Source organism: Octopus sinensis, linkage group LG18 (assembly GCF_006345805.1).
Source record: "Octopus sinensis linkage group LG18, ASM634580v1, whole genome shotgun sequence".
In the NCBI taxonomy this organism is placed as follows: Eukaryota; Metazoa; Mollusca; class Cephalopoda; order Octopoda; family Octopodidae; genus Octopus; species Octopus sinensis.
Window position 1 is genome coordinate 40,924,632 of NC_043014.1, and position 20,337 is coordinate 40,944,968.

Here is a 20,337-nt window from a genome sequence, read left to right on the forward strand (position 1 = left end):
TGGTTGGTAAGCAAGCTTCTTACCACACAGCCACTCCTGCGCCTGGTAACCGATGTGGCCTACTGGTATGAAAAATTCCGTGCATGTGCAGGAAGGGTGGTGTCACCTCCCTCCCAAAGGATATTGCCCTCACAGCAGTAGTTTTGGCAGGGTAAAAATAAAGTTGGATACTTTTTGAACACACCTTGTACTTCCACATAAAGTGTAGCACAAGCCCAGAATATGATTTAACCCTTTCGTTACCAACCCGGCTGAAACCGGCTCTGGCACTGTTGTACAAATACCTTGTTTTCATAAGGTTTTAATTAAAATCTTCCACCAAACCTTAGTCACAATTTATGTTCCTAACACTAGCTTAATGATAACTAAGTTATTTTACTAAATTCTTTGTTATATTTAAAGTAATTGAAAGAAACACAGAGCATCTCAAAATAAATACAGTAACAAAAGGGTTAAGTATCTATTCTCTTCTCTTGTGGTGTAAAGTGAATTTGCAGTTTTGGTTTAAATTATCATAAACGGATCTCAGAATTTTTCAGTTGTTCGATCAACTGCACTACGAGGCTTACTGAATTAGTGCAAAAGTGGCTGAGTACTCCACAGACATGTACTCTTAATGTAACTCCCAAGATGAATAGCATGGCAAAATTTGAGAATGCTAGACTTTTGAATTTGCAATTCTGCAATCCATCCTATGGGCTTCTTTTAGTTTCCCTCTGCTTTGTTTTACTCTCAAAACAAGGGTTAACCCGTGAGGTTATAGAAAATGACACTGGCCCAACATCTTAGACAATGGATTGAACCCAGCATCATGTGGTTGCAAAGCAAGCATCTTAACCACTCAGCCATACTCCATCTACAACAGTTTTGGTCTTGTAGTAATTTAGTAAGCATAAAAACCAAGCCAGCTTGATGTAACCTACATTCTGTTGTAATGTTGTGCAGTTTCTGTGAACTTGCTCTGAATTTAGTTATTGATAATTCTGCAGGCATTGTTGGAGAAATATATTTAATTTCTTCAATATTTCCAGTGGAATAGGCAGCATAGTGGCATTGCATATATTGAATTGATGGTTGTGATTGCTGACCATATTTGGCATTGGTCTCCATAACCATTTTATCTATCTTGTGGTTAATCTGCTGCTAAAGTGAGATGAAGTAGCTAATATCATTAATAAGTTGTTGGTTGAGATTAATATGTTTGGTCAGTACTGATCTTTAAGGATTTTGTTTTTGTAGCTCTGATACTGGCTGGTGATCACTGTCGGTTGTCTTTTTTTCTTTTTTTTCTTTGTGCTAAGACATGGCTATGTAGTTAAGAAATCCACTTCCTGACCACATAGTTTCAAGTTCAGTCCCACTACATGGCACCTTGAGCGAGTGTCTTCTACTATAGCCCTGTGCTGGTTAATGGCTTAATGGCTTGTGAGTGGATTTGGTAGACAGAAACTGAAAGAAGCTTGTCATATATCTCTCTCTCTCTTTACTTGTTTCTTTCATTTGACTGTGGCCATGCTGGAGCACCACCTTTAGTCGAGCAAATCAACCCCAGGACTTTTTGCCGAACCACTTATTCTTTGTAAGCCTAGTACTTATTCTATCGGTCTCTTTTCTTGAACTGCTAAGTTACGGGAACATAAACACACCAGCATCGGTTCTCAAGTGATGTTGTGGGGACAGACACACATACACACATATATATATATATACATATACATATATACGACGGGCTTCTTTCAGTTTCCGTCTACTAAATCCACTCACAAGGCTTTGGTCGGCCCTAGGCTCTAGTAGGAGACACTTGCCCAAGATACCACATAGTTGGATTGAACCCGGAACCATGCGGTTGGTAAGCAAGCTACTTACCACACAGCCACTCCTGCGCCTGATTAATTCAAAACAATATGAATAAATTAGCATTACTTTAGACTGAATGACATGAATGCTAAAGGGTTAAAAAATAAGATATGTACCATAGGTAGACTCAGGGTAGTCTTAAGCAGCTTGTTATGAAGAGGGTCAATTTGGAAGTTTGGAAATTTAGAGGAATGTCAGATGTACATTTTGATTTGAAATGGAGACAAGAATATTGACTCCCTGCTACACTTTGGTAATATCTAAGGGTTTAAATTTATGGCATATTAGCTAATTTAACCTGTACGAACACATCAATTTAGAAATACAGCTGTTTTCAACATTTTTGATGAAAATCAATTACCCCAGCCAATATAATGGCAATTAAGTGCTATGGGATGTAGATTTCATTGTTTTAATTAGCTGGAGCATTATAAAATTAATTAATGTTTTGCTTGCAATTTTTTTTCATACCATGAACTCCCTGTGACTAATGTTGCTTTATGTCTTGTTAAAAAGCATGTTGTAACATCTGTTTAATGTTGGTCTCTTTCTGCCTTACTCTGTGTGTGTGTGTTTATACCATGTCAGGGTCATAGGGTTATGGTTACAGGCATTGCTGTGCAGTCAAGAAGGGTTCAGTCCCACTGCATGGATGCTATAGGTTGGTGTCCTCCACCAACGCCATTGCTTGATTTATATCTTGTGAATGAAATTGATGGACAGAAATTGAAAAACTCCATTGTATGTGTGTGTATGTGTGCAGGCATGTATCACTCTCTGTCTTTGTCTGTCTGTCTGTCTCTGTATCATCATCATCATCGTTTAACATCCGCTTTCCATGCTAGCATGGGTTGGACAATTTGACTGAGGATTGGCAAACCAGATGGCTGCACAAGGCTCCAATTTGATCTGGCAGAGTTTCTACAGTTGGATGCTCTTCCTAACGATAACCAGTCCGAGAGTGTAGTAGGTGTTTTTACGTGCCACCGGCACAAGGCCAGTCGGGCGGTACTGGCAATGGCCATGCTCAAATGGTGTTTTTTACATGCCACCTGCAGAGGAGTTAGTCCAGCAGCACTGGCAACGACACTTATATATATATATATATATATATACACACACACGTAAAATTATCATGTACAAGCATATTTAACTCATTCATGTATACTTGAATGTGGGAAGACCTTTCACTGTGGAAGTAGTCTGGGAGAAAATTCTCTTCACAGATGTGAGGACAGTATGTGTAGACACATTGGATTAGACTATGAATGATGACATTGGATTCTAGAATGCATACATTTCTGCATCGATGTGTGTCATCTGCTATGAACACCAAATTTATCCTTCACAGCTCTGTAAGAACAATCATTAGTTCTTTGGAGAATATTCTCCTGGGGCTGTTTCTGCATTGAAAGTTCTTCCTACATCTAAGTGTACATGAATATATTAAATATGATTGTAGTTGTATTTTATTCAGTGCTGCTTCAATTGGTGCAAAAAAACTCATATAATAAAACAGAGTTTGTGTGTGTGTGCATGTTCCTTGTGGATTTAAAAACTGAGTTGCTGATTTTAATGTATAAGGTATCAAAAGATTCAGTAATCTTTTAGATACCAAATGAAGTATCGTTTTACACAACTCTTTTTTACTACAAAAATAACCTTGAAAATAAGGTTGGGTTGTACAATTTTTAAGTCCTTAGCTAAGGGAGGCAACTCTGCCTGGACAAGAAGACTGAGATGTACATATTAGTGTTATCGTTAGACTGGAAGTTCAATACAAAGTTTTGAATTCATTGTCTTGTGAAATTTGAAGCCCCTAATTCTTCAAACATTATTTTACTGGGTTTAGTATTTCAACTGTCGCCATGATGGGCTATTACCTTCAAAAATTTAATTGATCATACTAATCTCAGTACATATTTCAATCTGGCATTTATTTTATAGATCTCTGCTTGATGAACTGCTAACTTAGAGACACAGTGGGACAACCACGTGGTTCCACATTCAGTCCCTCTGTATGGTACCTTGGGCAAGTATTTTCTATTACAGCCCTAAGCCAACCACAGACTTGTGACTGAATTTGATAAATGGAAACTGCAGCGTTGTTCATCAGAAAATGACCGAAAAAACATGTTTATAAAGAAGAGTTGTTTGCTTCATACTCCTCGTGTGCTGATTCTGCCCATAAGAAAGGAACAAATAATACAATGTGGCTGTAGGTCATAACACCTGGGCAATACTGGGATGCATTGCTAGTATAACATAAAGATGAAGTAAAAAGAAAACCAAAGTGTATTTTGCTAATGCTCAGGAAATAAGGAAAAAGGAAAGCAATGGTTTTTATGCTTTGAGTCTTCACTCTTCTTCTGAAAGAAAAGAGAGTAAAAAATTGCGAAATAGAAACACATGTCTGTTCATCTATACCAGTGCACTGCAACTACTATGCTGCAGCACACTGGTGTGCCATGAAACGATGCTAGGTGTGCCACAGTGGGACCTGAATATAATATTTTTCCTTATATTTTTAGTTCAGGTGTGCTGCCGAAATTTTGAAAAGAATACATAAGTATACCACAAGTGAGAAAAGGTTGTGGAGCACTGATCTACACACACACACATATCTGTCTGTCTGTATTATACCCCCCCCCCACACACACACATATAGAAGTGTGTTAATGAATTTGTATTTCCCCTTGGTTTCACACGGGTTTGCTGATTGTAAACAAAGGGCTCATTCAAACAATGTCATTTGTTTGCTGATCTCGCTGTGTTGAAGTTATTCATTGTTCAATATACTGGATAGTTGTTATCTTACTTGGAGACAACCGTGAGTCGGTATCAGGGATAACATCTGATTGTAAAGTGATACTTCAATAATATATTCATCTACCCCATGCATGTGGTTAAATGGACATACAACAAAAGAAAACAAATATACACACACACACACACATATATAAATATATATATATAATATATATATATAATATATATTGCTTGCGAAGACATGTTGGGGCAAGCGAAATCGAAATCGAATTGAACCAGCCAGGATCCCTGGTCTGGTGGTACGTAAAAAGCACTATCCGACTTGTGGCCGATGCCAGCACCGCCTCGTCTGGCTTCCGTGCCGGTGGCACATAAAATACACCAATCCGACCGTGGCCGTTGCCAGCCTCGCCTGGCACCTGTGCAGGTGGCACGTAAAAAGCACCCACTACACTCATGGAGTGGTTGGCGTTAGGAAGGGCATCCAGCTGTAGAAACACTCCCAGATAAGACTGGAGCCTGGTGCAGCCTTCTGGCTTCCCAGATCCCCGGTCGAACCGTCCAACCCATGCTAGCATGGAGAACGGACGTTAAACGATGATGATGATGATGATGATATATAATATATATATATATTATATATATATATATAAATATATATATATATATATATATTTTCAATGACATGGTTCTGGGTTCAGTCTCACTGTGTGCCACATTGGGTGTCTTCTATTATAGGCTTGGGCAACCAAAGCTTTGTGAGTGGATTTGGTAGATTTGTGAGTGGATTTGTATATGCTGTGTCTGTGTTTGCTCCCCACTACCGCATGACAACTGATGTTGGTGTGTTTATGTCCTCATAACTTAACGGTTCAACAGAAAAGACCAATAGAATAAGTGCCAAGCTTTAAAAAAAAAATTCTGGGATCAATTCATCTGACTAAAAATTGTTCACTTTTCCTCACTTGCATGGGTCGGATGTAATTCACTGAGGCAGATTTCAATATCCTGATGTCCTTCCTCTTGCCAACCCTCAGCTCTTCCTGAAGTAAGGTAACATTTTCCAATTTTCCATGGAAGACTGGAAACAAACAACACTGCTTGTATGACAGTGATGCTCATTTACAATCATCACACAATGTCAAGACAAGGGCATATGCAAACATTGATGATAAGAGATAACAGTGAGTAGATCAGCATTTTTGTCATGTGCGTGAGCCGATAGAAGAAATCTGATTGATTATTTGTAGATGTGTTATGTCTCATTTAGGTGTTTTAAATCCAATTACAACATCATCATCGTTTAACGTCCACTTTCCATGCTAGCATGAGTTGGATGATTTGACTGAGGACTGGCAAACCAGATTGCTCCACCAGGCTCCAATCTGATCTGGCGGAGTTTCTACAGCTGGATGCCCTTCCTAATGCCAACCACTCCGAGAATATATATATATAAGGTGTGGCTGTAATCATTATCATCATCATCATCGTTTAACGTCTGTTTTCCATGCTAGCATGGGTTGGACAGTTCGACTGGGGTCTGGAAAGCCAGTTGACTGCACCAGGCTCCAATCTGATCTGGCAGAGTTTCTACAGCTGGATGCCCTTCCTAACACCAACCACTCCGAGAGTGTAGTGGGTGCCTATGTGCCACCGGCATGAGGGCACTCAGGCGATAGTGGCAACAGCCATGCTCAAATGGTGAATTTATGTGCCACCTGCACAGGAGCCAGTCTAGCAGCACTGGCAAAGTGATTTTAATTGTTATTTGGCAAACCAGATGGCTGCAACAGGCTCCAATCTGATCTGGCAGAGTTTCTACAGCTGGATGCCCTTCCTAATGCCAACCACTCCAAGAGTGTAGTGGGTGCTTATGTGCCACTGGCACGAGGGCACTCAGGCAATAGTGGCAACAGCCATGCTCAAATGGTGTTTTTTACATGCCACCTGCACAGGAGCCAGTCCAGCGGCACTTTCTCCAGAATGTTTAAAATTTGATATTAGTGATACACTAAGGTGTCTAGCGAGCAGAATCATTACTGTGATGGACAAAATGCTCATCAATAATTCATCTGTCTCCATATACTGAGTTCAAATTCCACCGAGGTCAACATTACATTTTATCCTTTTGAGGTCCATGAAATAAATACCAATTAAACACTGGGGCCTGATGTAATTGACTTATCCCCTTCCCTAAAATTGCTGATTTTCTGCCTAAATTTGAAATCAATATTAGTGATATGCTCGGGATAATTTACATTTATTTCCCCATTTTCCTTACAAAAGGGCCTATATGCAATTGTTCTTTTGGAAAAAATTTGCCCAAAATTTACTCAAAAACAACTTTCGTAATTCTTAAAGCTTATTTACTAATTTCTGAATTTAAGTCTAAATTTTCATTTATTTTCTATCATGACTACATTCCTGACAAAAAAAAAAAAAAAAAGGCTGTTTAGTCTTTGTTCCTTACTTGATCAATATTCTATAGAACATTGTCTGATCAATATTGATCAATAATATTATGACCTAATTACACAGCAGTGAACATGTTTATACTTGAGCTTTCTAGAATTATCTTCTGCTACTTATCTATACTTCAGCTGTGGTAAAATGGAGAATACTACTACTACTACTACTAGTAGTAGTAGTAGTAGTAGTAGTAGTAGTGATTGTTGTTGTGGTAATGGTAGCAACAGGGGTGGTTGTGGTCATAATTGCAGCAACAGTTATGGCGATAGTCTTGGCTGTAATAGCAGTGGTAGCAATATGGTTGTTTTGAGAGCAAAAGAAAATAATGATTTTCAACATAGGCATGAGGTGACAAATTTTCTGATGATGATGGTGGTGGTGGTGGTAGATATTGATGATTAGATGGAGTCTAGTACTCGGCTGGTACTTATTTTATTGACCCTGAGAGGATGAAACGCAAAAAAAAAAAATTGATCCTGGCAAAATTTGAACTCAGAACATAAAGAGACGTAACTAAGTACCACAAGTTATTTTGACTGGTGCTCTACCAATTTTGCCATCCATCCCACTTATTTAGAGTAGCAATAAGCCTTTCTACTATAGGTACAAGGGTGTAATTTTGTGGAGCTGGGTGCGTGTGTGTGTGTGGGGGGGCGGTTGCTGGTCAATTTCATCAACCTTGGAAAGATGAAAGGCAAAGTTGACTTTAGCAGCATTTGAACTCAGAATACAAAGACTGACAAAATGCCATTAAGCATTTTCTCCTGCCACCTTATAGTAGTAGTAGTAGTGGTGGTGGTGGTAGTAGTAGTAGTATGTATTCTATCAGTCTCTTTTGCCGAACTGCTAAGTTACAGGGACGTAAACACACCAGCATCGGTTGTCAAGCGATGTTGGGGGGACAAACACAGACACACAAACATATATACACACACACACACACACACATATATATATATATATATACGATGGGCTTCTTTCAGTTTCCGTCTACCAAATCCACTCACAAGGCTTTGGTCAACCCGAGGCTATAGTAGAAGACACTTGCCCAAGGTGCCACGCAGTGGGACTGAACCCGGGACCATGTGGTTCGTAAGCAAGCTACTTACCACACAGCCACTCCTATGCCTTAAGCTTGCTACTTTATTTTTCAAATTTTGACACAATGCCAGCAATTTTGAGGGGGAGGGTGATAGTCAATTACATCAATCCCCAGTGTTTAGCTAGTACATATTTTATTGACCCCTAGAGGATGAGAGGCAAAATAAGCCTCTGCAGGATTTGAACTGAGAATGTAAAGAGCTGGAAGAAATACTGCTAACCATTTTGTCCAAAGGCTTATGATTCAACCAGCTTGTTACTTTATTTTTCTAAAACTTTGGTTTTTGGTTGTCCAGAAAGTTCATGCCGATTTATAGTAGCTTACCTTTCAACTTATTTTAGAACATGGTTGAGTCCATAAAATAGGATTTGACTACACCTCCATTTAGAGCACAGTTTAAGCTATCTTTTCGTGGAAGAATTTTTATGTTCCTGTAACCTGTGTTAATTCTGTAACCCTTTAAAATGGAAGATAAGAAAGTTCATTTTCGGCACTTGATGCTTTGGGAACCAGACAAAAATTGCTGCAGCTCGGCTGGGGTGTGTTACCCCACCCTCCATATTCACCAGATATTGCTCCTTCGGATTTCCACTTATTCAGGTCTCTGCAGAATAGTCTTAATTGTAAAAATTTCAATTCCTTGGATGACGTAAAAAGATACCTTGATGAATTCTTTGCCTTGAAACCATCTCAGTTCTGGGAAGAGGGTATTTTCAAGTTAAAGGAAGATGGAGATGTATTGTATAACAAAATGGTTCATATTTTGTAATGTAATGGCAAGTATTTATTGACCTTTTTCTTTCCTTTAAAAACCGGCACAAACTTTCCGGACAACCCAATACAAGGCCAGCAATTTCAAAGGTAAGAGGTTGGGCTGATTACATTGACCCCAGTACTCAGCTGGTACTACTTTGCTTTTTCTCTTTTCCAAGAAAATAAAAGTTGACCTCTGTTGGAATTTGAACTGAGATTGTAAATAACCATAAGAAATGCCACTAAGTATTTTGTTTGATGATCTAACGATTCTACCATCTTACCATCTTCACCACCTTCGCCTTGTGCCTAATAATACCATCCAGATCGTGAGTTCATATCAAACCCCCAGTCAGCCAATGCATGCAGTCGAGTAAAAAATAAAATTCAGAAAAACCTTAGTTCTGGTATGTGTAATCTTGCTGGAACTCATAAATAATTGTGTCTACATATTTGGTATTTAACCAGCTAGTGTTTTTTTTAACTGTTCATAACAATTGTTGTAGCTATGTATTTGTGTGTCATGTCAAGATGACCTTACCAGATTCCTCTAGCTCTTTCTATTAGAGTAATGGTTCTTAAAACTGGGTGGTTGTGTTCTCACGAAAGACAAGCAAATGTTGAGGAACATTATGGTGGTAGGGGAGATGATGTTTTGTTGTGTTGTGGTTTTACTTTGAAATAAAATGCTTAACCCTTTAGCATTTAAACCGGCCATATCTAGCCCAAATATTCTACATGTGTTATGCTGAAACCAGCTAGATCCAGCCTCTAGCATCTAACCTACAATGTTGTTTCTAAAAATATGTAATCACATCATCAAAATCTCCAAGCTATGGAGAACTGTATGATTAATTAAAAGCAGTGTGATTAAATAAGTATTGCATTTAATAAAGCAATCTAAATACTAAAGGGTTAAACTGGGTACACATTTTCAAAAATATATTTGTCAGGTTTAAAACTTGTATAGGACACTGTGCTATCAGGAAACAGAAAATACGACCCAGATATACCGGGTATTTAGATATGATTATGTTCCTATAACCTGTGTTGATTCTGTAACCCTTTAAAATGGAAGAAAAGAAAGTTCATTTTCGGCACTTGATGCTTTGGGAACCAGACAAAAATTGCTGCAGCTTGGCTGGGATGTGTTACCCCACCCTCCATATTCACCAGATATTGCTCCTTTAGATTTCCACTTATTCAGAGGAGGTCGAAGGATGCACCCATTGGATGTGTGGCTTGTTCATGAAAGCCGGGGGTTCCTGTTTATTGTGGTCCAGTATAATTTCATTTTAAATCCTCACTTTCTTTAGTAATTACCATAAACATTTAACAGAGATACTCTAAGGAGCATGGAGCTGGTTTCCCAGTTTCTCTGCCATATATATTCCTTACCTGGATGAGATACTGGTCTGTCGCAGAATTACTCATTTTTACCAGCTGAGTGGACTGGAGCAATGTGAAATGAAGTGTTTTGTCAGTTGCTTGACCATAGCCACCTAAGCATGTCCCTTAGTGGCTGACAATCTGTGCATCTCTGATCATGAGCAGGAATAGTGGAGGAGCATCATAGCCATGTGTTGAGAGGGATTCTTTGAGGTTTGAATAAATGTAACAAAAGCAAAGTTTTAAGGAAATATTAGCCACTTTGCATACTTTTTAGGGGTAAACAAATAGGAAATAACAGTTGCTACCCAAGGACAAAAATTATGTTAGACAGTGTAATTGGGTGGAGCTGGAAAGTAATAAAAAAATAGCAAATTAGCTTCAGTTTGATTAAAATAATCTGGTATTTGGTGGCATTTGTAAAATACCATTTGGTAGCAGGAGGAATTAAGTTACAAATGGCTGAGAACTACTTACTCTTTTACTCTTTTACTTCTTTCAGTCATTTGACTGTGGCCATGCTGGAGCACTGCTTTTAGTCGATCAAATTGACCCCAGGACTTATTCTTTGTAAGCCTAGTACTTATTTTATCGGTCTCTTTTTTGCCGAACCGCTAAGTTACAGGGACGTAAACACACCAGCATCGGTTGTCAAGCGATGTTAGGGGTACAAACACAGACACACAAACACGCACACACATATATATAAACATATATACGACGGGCTTCTTTCAGTTTCCGTCTACTAAATCCACTCACAAGGCTTTGGTCGGCCCGAGGCTATAGTAGAAGACACTTGCCCAAGGTGCCACACAGTAGGACTGAACCCAGAACCATGTGGTTGGTAAGCAAGCTACATACCACACAGCCACTCCTGCGCCTATAACTACTTCCATAGATGAACAACATTGTAGGTTTTGTATCTAAATTGATACAAGCAAACATAGGTCTTTGAAAGCATAAATGAATATTTATGTTTATTTGCAAACAATGGCTTCACTGATCTTACAAGCTGAAGAATCTAAGCATTAAAATGGTTTCATATTGTCTTCTTCAGTTTTATACGAGACAGTAGTCACAGCACTGTAAACCAATGAAACATCTTTCTATTATGCCATTGAAAGTTACCTACATAAAGCTAACTAGACTGGCTATTACTTCTATTATATGTAGCTACCAAGAGCAGAATGTATTCTGGTAATCGGATGCATATCATTGATTCATCAGTGAGTAGTATGGCTAGTAACTCAATTGACTTGGTGAGCAGATATTCTCTTGGTGGCTGTAACACTAATAAATAGCAGCACCGTCATGAATTACTATGGAATTAGTAATATTTTGTAATATTTGAACTGGACTCTCTTCCAGTGATGCATATAAAAGCAAAGACAGAACTAAAGTAGCAGCTAAGTCGTAGGAGTGGCTGTGTGGTAAGTAGCTTGCTTACCAACCACATGGTTCTGGGTTCAGTTCCACTGCGTGGCACCTTGGGCAAGTGTCTTCTACTATAGCCTCGGGCCGACCAAAGCCTTGTGAGTGGATTTGGTAGACGGAAACTGAAAGAAACCTGTCGTATATATTTGTATATATATATATATATATATATAGGCGTAGGAGTGGCTGTGTGGTGAATAGCTTGATTATGAATCACATGGTTCTGGGTTCAGTTCCATTGCGTGTCACCTTGGGCAAGTGTCTTCTACTTTAGCCTCGGGCCGACCAAAGCCTTGTGAGTGGATTTGGTAGATGGAAACTGAAAGAAGCCCGTCGTATATATGTATATATAAATATGTATGTGTTTGTCCCCCCAACATTGCTTGACAACCGATGCTGGTGTCTTTATGTTCCTGTAACTTAGCGGTTCAGCAAAAGAGACCGATAGAATAAGTACTAGGCTAACAAAGAATAAGTCCTGGGGTCGATTTGCTCGACTAAAGGCAGTGCTCCAGCATGGCCACAGTCAAATGACTGAAACAAGTAAAAGAGTAAAAGTAAGTCTGAGTGAGTTTACTGTAAGTTCTTACATCAAGTGTAAGTATGTGGTTTACTGGCTAGCATATTCAGCTGACAACCATAAGGTCATGGGTTCAATTTCAAGTTATGATTTATACAGTTCTTACATCTTTTAATAGTGAAGGAATGAGGCTTAGTGGTTTGGGTGTTCAGCTCATAATCATGAGTTCAATTCCCAGTGATGCATCATGTCCTTGAGCAAGACACTTTATTTCACATTGCTCCAGTTCACTCAAATGGTAAAAATGAGTTGTACCTCTATATTTCAAAGGGCCAGCCTTATCACATTCCATGTCACACTGAATCTCCCTGAGGTTTATGTTCCTATAACCTGTGTTAATTCTGTAACCCTTTAAAATGGAAGATAAGAAAGTTCATTTTCAGCACTTGATGCTTTGGGAACCAGACAAAAATTGCTGCAGCTCGCCTGTGATGTGTTACCCCACCCTCCATATTCACCAGATATTGCTCCTTCGGATTTTCACTTATTCAGGTCTCTGCAGAATAGTCTTAATGGTAAAAATTTCAATTCCTTGGATGACATAAAAAGATACCTTGATGAATTATTTGCCATGAAACCACCTCAATTCTGGGAAGAGGGTATTTTCAAGTTAAAGGAAAGATGGAGACACATTGTGCAACAAAATGGTTCGTATTTGGTTGATTAAAAATGTAAAGGCAAGTATTTATTGACCTTTTACTTTCCTTTAAAAACCAGCATGAACTTTCCGGACAACCCAATATTTCAAGACCCGGCAACACGAAATGAAGCATCGTGAGCCAGGCATTTTATTTCCCATTACTGCAGTCTACTCATCTCTGATGTATACCAATTAAGGGTTGATGTACCCTTCTCTCTCTCCTGCTGTAACATTTCGTGTGTTCACTTGGATCAAGGATGAAGAGGCTGAGAGTGTGTCTACATCTCACAATTACAAAAGCACCTAAAATAATTTAACAAAGGTATGGTACTGAACGTCTAGCAAAGTCATATTAGTTGATTTGGTAAATGGAAACTGAAAGAAGCCCATCATATACATATGCGTGTGTGTGGATATATTTGTGTGTACCCTTATCTAGACGTCACGTGGTGGTTGTAATTGAGCATCATCATACATGTGAGAGTGTGTCGTTCCTGTCTTCTGTAAAAAGACTTGTCTAGGCCCAGGCATGGTTGTGTGGTAAGAAGCTTGCTTCTTAACTACATGGTTCCAGGTTCAGTCCTACTGCATGGCACCTTGGACAAGTGTCTTCTACTATAGCCTCAGCCTTGTGAGTAGATTTGGTAGATGGAGACTGAAAGAAGCTTGTTGTATATATATATGTATATATATCTGTGTGTGTGTCTTTGTGTCTGTCTTTGTCCCTTGACCATCACTTGACAACCAATGTTGGTGTGTTTACATCCCTGTAACCTAGCAGTTTGGCAAAAGATACTGATAGAATAAGTACTAGGCTTACAAAAATATAAGACCTGGGGTTGATTTCTTCCACTGTAAAAACCCTTTAAGGCAGTGCTCCAGCATGGCTGCAGTCAAATGACAGCTCAATGCAGAGAAACAGCAGCTTGATCTGGAGAGACTCCTTGATCTCTGAGCTATGCACACTGTCAAATAATGTTACTACAGAAATCCTTTAGGGGAACCCCCATGTAAGGTGACGAGCTGACAGAAACGTTAGCACGCCGGGCGAAATGCTTAGTGGTATTTCGTCTGCTGTTACGTTCTGAGTTCAAATTACGCTGAGGTTGACTTTGATACAAGCAAACACAGGTCTTTGAAAGCATAAATGAATATTTGTGTTAATTTTCTAACAATGGCTTCACTGGTCTTACAAGCTGAAGAATCTAAGCATTAAAATGGTTTCATATTGTCTTCTTCAGTTTTATACGAGACAGTAATCACAGCACTGTAAACCAATGAAACATCTTTCTATTTATGCCATTGAAAGGGTTGATAAATTAAGTACCAGTTATGCACTGGGGTCGATGTAATCAACTTAATCTGTTTGCCTGTCCTTGTTTTGTCCCCTCTATGTTTAGCCCCTTGTGAGCAATAAAGAAATAAGAAATCCTTCAGGGAAACCCCATTTCAGCTGCTTGTGTTCATGAAAGAAAAAATAAAGGGCTATGGGTAAAATATTACCTTGCTTGAAAATACATGAAGGTTGGTGACAGGAAAGGTGTCCAACCAGAAAACATCTGTCTCAACAAATTCCATCAGAGCCTTACAAACATGGTTAAGTGCAAGCATGGCTAAGTGATGATAACATTAGATGTTGCTGAACTGTACTTGCATGCATGTGACAACTGGCTGTACTGCACTTGTACCAAAATTTAAAATTCCTGCTATAAAATTATAGAAAAATTCTTGTTCTCTCTTTTATCAAATTGATTTCTTTCCTTTGTTTCCACTAAGTTCCTTGCAGGTACTCACTATTATTGACTCTAAAGATGATGAAAACGAAGTTGAGCCTGGTGCAATTTCTGCTGTATGCCATAAGAAGAACGTTTAGTATCTACATAGATGATGAGAAGTAATGCAATATGTTCATGTTCATCCTACTAGTTCATGGTATCAGCCTTTAAAAGGTGGCGAGCTGGCAGAAACGTTAGCACGTCGGGCGAAATGCATAGCCATATTTTGTCTGCCGTTACGTTCTGAGTTCAAATTCCGCCGAGGTCGACTTTGCCTTTCATCCTTTCGGGGTCGATAAATTAAGTACCAGTTGCACACTGGGTCGATGTAATCGACTTAATCTTTTTGTCTGTCCTTGTTTGTCCCCTCTATGTTTAGCCCCTTATGGGTAGTAAAGAAATAGGTATTTTGTCTGCCACTACGTTCTGAGTTCAAATTCCACCGAGGTCAACTTTGCCTTTCATTCTTTCGGGGTCAATAAATTAAGTACCAGTTGCACACTGGGGTTGATGTAATCGACTTAATCCGTTTGTCTGTCCTTGTTTGTTCCCTCTGTGTTTAGCCCCTTGTGGGTAGCAAAGAAATAGGTATCAGCCTTTGGTGTTTTCAAAATAAATAATTTGTATCTGGGAGTAGGCATGGCTTCAGAAAAATAAGTACTGGTGTTGGATTTATTTTGACTAAATCTTTTCATGACAGTGCCCCAGCATGGCCACAGTCCAATGAGTGGAACAAGTAAAAGATAACTCATAAAATGATACTAAATTATATATAATATTAATTACTTTTCCCTGAATACACTACTACTACTACTACTACTACTACTGCTGCTGCTGCTACTACTACTACTACTACTTCTACTACTACTAGTACTACTGCTGCTGCTACTGCTATTACTACTGCTGCTACTACTGCTACTGCTATTACTACTGCTGCTGCTACTACTGCTACTACTGCTGCTGCTACTGCTGCTACTGCTACTAATACTACTACTACTACTACTACTACTTCTACTACTACTAGTACTACTGCTGCTGCTACTACTACTACTACTACTGCTACTACTACTGCTGCTGCTACTACTACTGCTGCTGCTACTACTACTACTACTACTACTACTACTGTTACTACTACTGCTACTACTGCTGCTGCTATTACTACTGCTGCTATTACTACTACTACTACTACTGTTGCTACTGCTACTACTACTACTACTACTACTACTGCTGCTGCTGCTGCTACTACTACTACTACTACTACTACTACTTCTACTACTACTAGTACTACTGCTGCTGCTACTACTACTACTACTACTGCTACTACTACTGCTGCTGCTACTACTACTACTGCTGCTACTACTACTACTACTACTACTACTACTGCTGCTACTACTTGTTACTACTGCTGCTGCTACCACTACTACTACCACCACCACCACCACCACCACTACTACTACTGCTGCTGCTGCTGCTGCTGCTACTACTACTACTACTACTACTACTACTACTACTACTACATTTCTCTGTTATTCTTAAACAACTAACATTAACTTCACTGTTACAGTAATCACTCGACTATCGTGGGTGTTACGTTCCCAAATCCCCCACAATAGGTGAATATCCACAAAGTAGAAACAGTACTGTACTGCTTATTTTTTAAAATTATTTTTATAACTTGTACATATTTATTTTATTATAAATGCAAAACTACACCATGGAGGAATCGACATAATCTTGAGTAATAAACCGCGATATGGCGAGGGATTACTGTATATAGTTTAGAAGAAAATTTACAGGTTGTAGGCTTAGGTATTCCTCTCTTAGTTAACGCAAGAAGTAAACAATCTTGTACCTGTATAACATGCTGCAACAGTTTCACTCTTCAGTTACACAAATTAGGGTTCTAGGATCTTTTCGGTTTGAACAGCAGTTTTTTCTAGTGGTGTCATATGAAATTGTCACCCATAATTATGACCCTAGTATCGATCTATTGCATTTCAATCTGTTTTAGGGTTAGGGTTAGGGGTAGGGGGAAGGGTATCCTTTTTTCTTCACAAATGTAAATAAACCCAATCTGTTTCTTAAATGAGGGACATATTCATACGGCACAGAATGTTTTTTTACCTCAAGAGACGTCATTGATTGGTTGAAATTGCAGAAATTGAAGAAAAAAAACAACAAATATCTTACAAACTATAGAATTTTCTCAATAAAGCCAAGAGAAAAAGATGTTTTATAAACACATTCTACCAGTACATGGAGTTTAAAAGTGTTTAGTTACGTGGAAATTATTTTAAAAAACTGCCGTTCAAACTGAAAAGATCCGGGTTCTACTTTGGCAGATGATCTACAACTTTAGATTAATTTTTAGTTTATGTTGCAAAACTCACAGCTGCCAAACTTGTGTGATCTACGAGCTTATGTTAATTATTATATTGTTTAACCATGGTTTCTTATTATTATTTACTAAGGCATAAATGAAACATGGTTTTATTACCTCCACCTTAGTGAAGGTGGAGGTATTGTTTTCAGTTGCATTTGTTTGTTTGTCCATGGACAAGATATCTCAAGAACCGGCTGGCTAGATTCAGATGAAACTTTCAGGGATGATTGGTCTTTGACTGGCATGAACTGATTACGTTTTGGGATTGATCCAGTACCAGATAAAGCTTCTGGATTATTTTTCCGTTTTTCTCACTTAATTTTTGAGAGCGGTCAGGTTCATTTTTAGTATTCTCATTTGTGAGAACAGTCAAGTTTATTTCAGTTATTCTCATTTAAAAAATCATCTCTGGTTAATCGTTGAGATGACATTGGTGTTGCCTTGGCAGAGGTTTGCACTCACTAAGTGCTCTTGTTATTATTAAAATAGTACGAATCTTGAAAAAAAAATTCATTTACAAAGCTAAATATATATATGTGTGTGTGTATGTGTTTGTGTGTCTGTGTTTGTTCCCCTAGCATTGCTTGACAACCAATGCTGGTGTGTTTACGTCCCCGTCACTTAGCGGTTCGGCAAAAGAGACTGATAAAATAAGTACTGGGCTTACAAAGAATAAGTCCCGGGGTCGATTTGCTCGACTAAAAGCGGTGCTCCAGCATGGCCGCAGTCAAATGACTGAAACAAGTAAAAGAGTAAAAGAGTAAAGAGTATGTACAAAAGAATTTATTGTAAAAAATCTTTAGCCAACATCTTAAGGGTTTTTAGAAACTGAAAAGTAAACTAAAAAGTGACCTAAAGCAATTGCCCTTTAAGTTGTAGATCACATGCCAAAGTAGGACCCAAATTAGTTTTTGATATCTAAATGTGTAAAGAAACTTTAACCCTTTAGCATTCAGATTACTTTATCAAATGTGGTGTTTATTTATTCGCATTGTTTTGAATTAATTGTGCACTGCTTTATAGTTTTGAGATTTCGATGACGTGATTGTTTATTTTTAAAATGAAATTTTAGAGATCTGAGAAGCCATACCTAGCTGGTTTGAAAATAAAACAGGCAGAATATTTTGTGGATATGCCTACAAAGTCAGAAAACAGCACAGCTCCCATGACTTTTTTTTTTCACGCTCAGAGTTGCTGAAGCATGGAACAAACTGCCTGCATCAGTTGTTGACTGCCATGACACTGCATCCTTTAAGGCCCTCATGCTTTCCGAAATCCGCCAAAACTACACCTGATTGTCCCCCTTCCATACTCATACACATATGTGTATGTCATGACTCATGCACTGTTCTTTTCCTGACGCTTGTATATTACCCTATGTACTATACATACACTTTAGATGAGTTGTAGTGCACCTGAGCACTGTACACAATGTTTTATTATTATTATTATTATTATTATGGTTGGTTTAAATGCTAAAGGGTTAAAATACATGCAAAATAATTTGTGGAACAAAATACAAAAGATTACCAAATACAATCCATATTTAAGTATGAGAGATGTTTTATTTCGGAATGTTGTTTTAATTTGATAAAAATAATGAACTGCAAAATGTCTTGAAATAAAGATGTGCAATGAATGAAAATGGTTTCTAAATGCGTTTTTGTAACTGAGAAGGTTGAAGTGAGATGATCTATATACAATAACAAAGGTCCACTTTCATTTTTTTTTATCAATTTTGTCAATCTGAAAAGAAAGATGAAAGAGAATTTCAGATATCAAAATAAACTGAACAGAATTATAGGTCACTAAAGGATACATCAAAGTAAATTGTTTAGTTTCAGTTAAATAAGTATTTAAGAGTTAAGTAAATACTTATCCAGGACATGTTAATACCAAATAATTGACAACTGTAAAAAATCATCTACTTCTGTTTTTTCATTGTGTGCATGTGTGTGTGTGTGTGGTGTGTGTGTGTGTGCATGTGTGTGTGTGTGTGTGTGTGTAAATGATTATTAGAAAAGAACAAATAAAAAGAAAATCCTCTCATCAGCCTTGGAGATTGGACTCAGCATAGTTTCAGCACGTTCAAAGTCTTAAAGGCTTTAAATTCCATGCTACTTCGCTAGTTGTTGTCTTTCAGTTTTAATCCATGTTTGTACATCACCTAAATAATGCCCCCTATATCACTGATATAAGGAGCAACACTGAGGTGGTGTATAAACAAGAGCTAAAAGTGAATTGCAACAATGTTCAAGTGGGACTGAAAATCACAGACCAAAACAAGTAATACAATATCAGAAGTTATATATATGTTCACATATGTGTATGTGTGCATATCTGTTATATAAAATCTATTCTGTCTATCTGTGTGTCTTCTGGGATCTTGGGCATCCTCTATCCGATTGCACTCAAATTTGATATGTAGATACCTATGGTATCAGGGCATGTATAAGTCTTGAAAAAATTACAAAAGTCGATTCCAGGTGAGAATGCAATCGATAAAGCCATTCTCCCAGTCAACAGCCTTATCATTACTGGTACTTTAAACTCTTCGGTTGCCTATTTGTGTGAATAAAATCATTTTTCTTTGGAATAGAAAAAAATGTCTATATTTCTTCTTTTGCTGGTGTCTCAAATTTAGGTTAAATCAGTGTTTCTCAAAGGGGAGGCCTATGGGACAGTCGGACAAGTTGTTTTGCTCATATGTATGTATGTATGTATGTATGTTATCTATTAATCCAGTAATTGGACTAAAGCCAATTTGGGGCACTGCCTTGCAGGGTTTAGTTGAAAAAATCAATCCCAATACCTATTTTTTAAAGTCTGACATGTTCTAGTGGTCTCTTTTGTTGAACTACTAGGTTACAGGGAGGTAAACAAATCAACATTGTTTGTCAAGCAGTGGTGTAGGACAAACACAAACACAAATCCACACACACACACAAGCTTCTTTCAGTTTTTATCTACCAGATCTAGTCACAAGGCTTCGGTCAACCAAAAGCAGTAGTAGAAAACATTGTCCAAAATTCCACATAGAGAAATTGAACTCAAAGCCATGTAACTGGGAACCAAACTTCTTATCAAAATGCAACACCTACTCCTATTTAGGGGCACTCCGTCGGTTACTATGACGAGGGTCCCAGCTGATGCGATCAACAGAACAGCGTGCTCATGAAATTAATG

The 20,337-nt window shown here is 38.2% G+C and overlaps 1 protein-coding gene across 1 annotated transcript in view; it reads right to left on the bottom strand.

Moving 5' to 3' along the window:
• Positions 1 to 18,696: 18,696 nt before the first annotated feature.
• Positions 18,697 to 20,337, bottom strand: part of LOC115221758 (cytochrome b5) — a 42,398-nt gene continuing 40,757 nt past the window's right edge. The window contains exon 5 of the mRNA XM_029791978.2: positions 18,697 to 18,897. Coding sequence (XP_029647838.1) covers positions 18,871 to 18,897 — 27 coding nt within the window. The 3' untranslated portion in view covers positions 18,697 to 18,870. The remainder of the gene's footprint in view (positions 18,898 to 20,337) is intronic.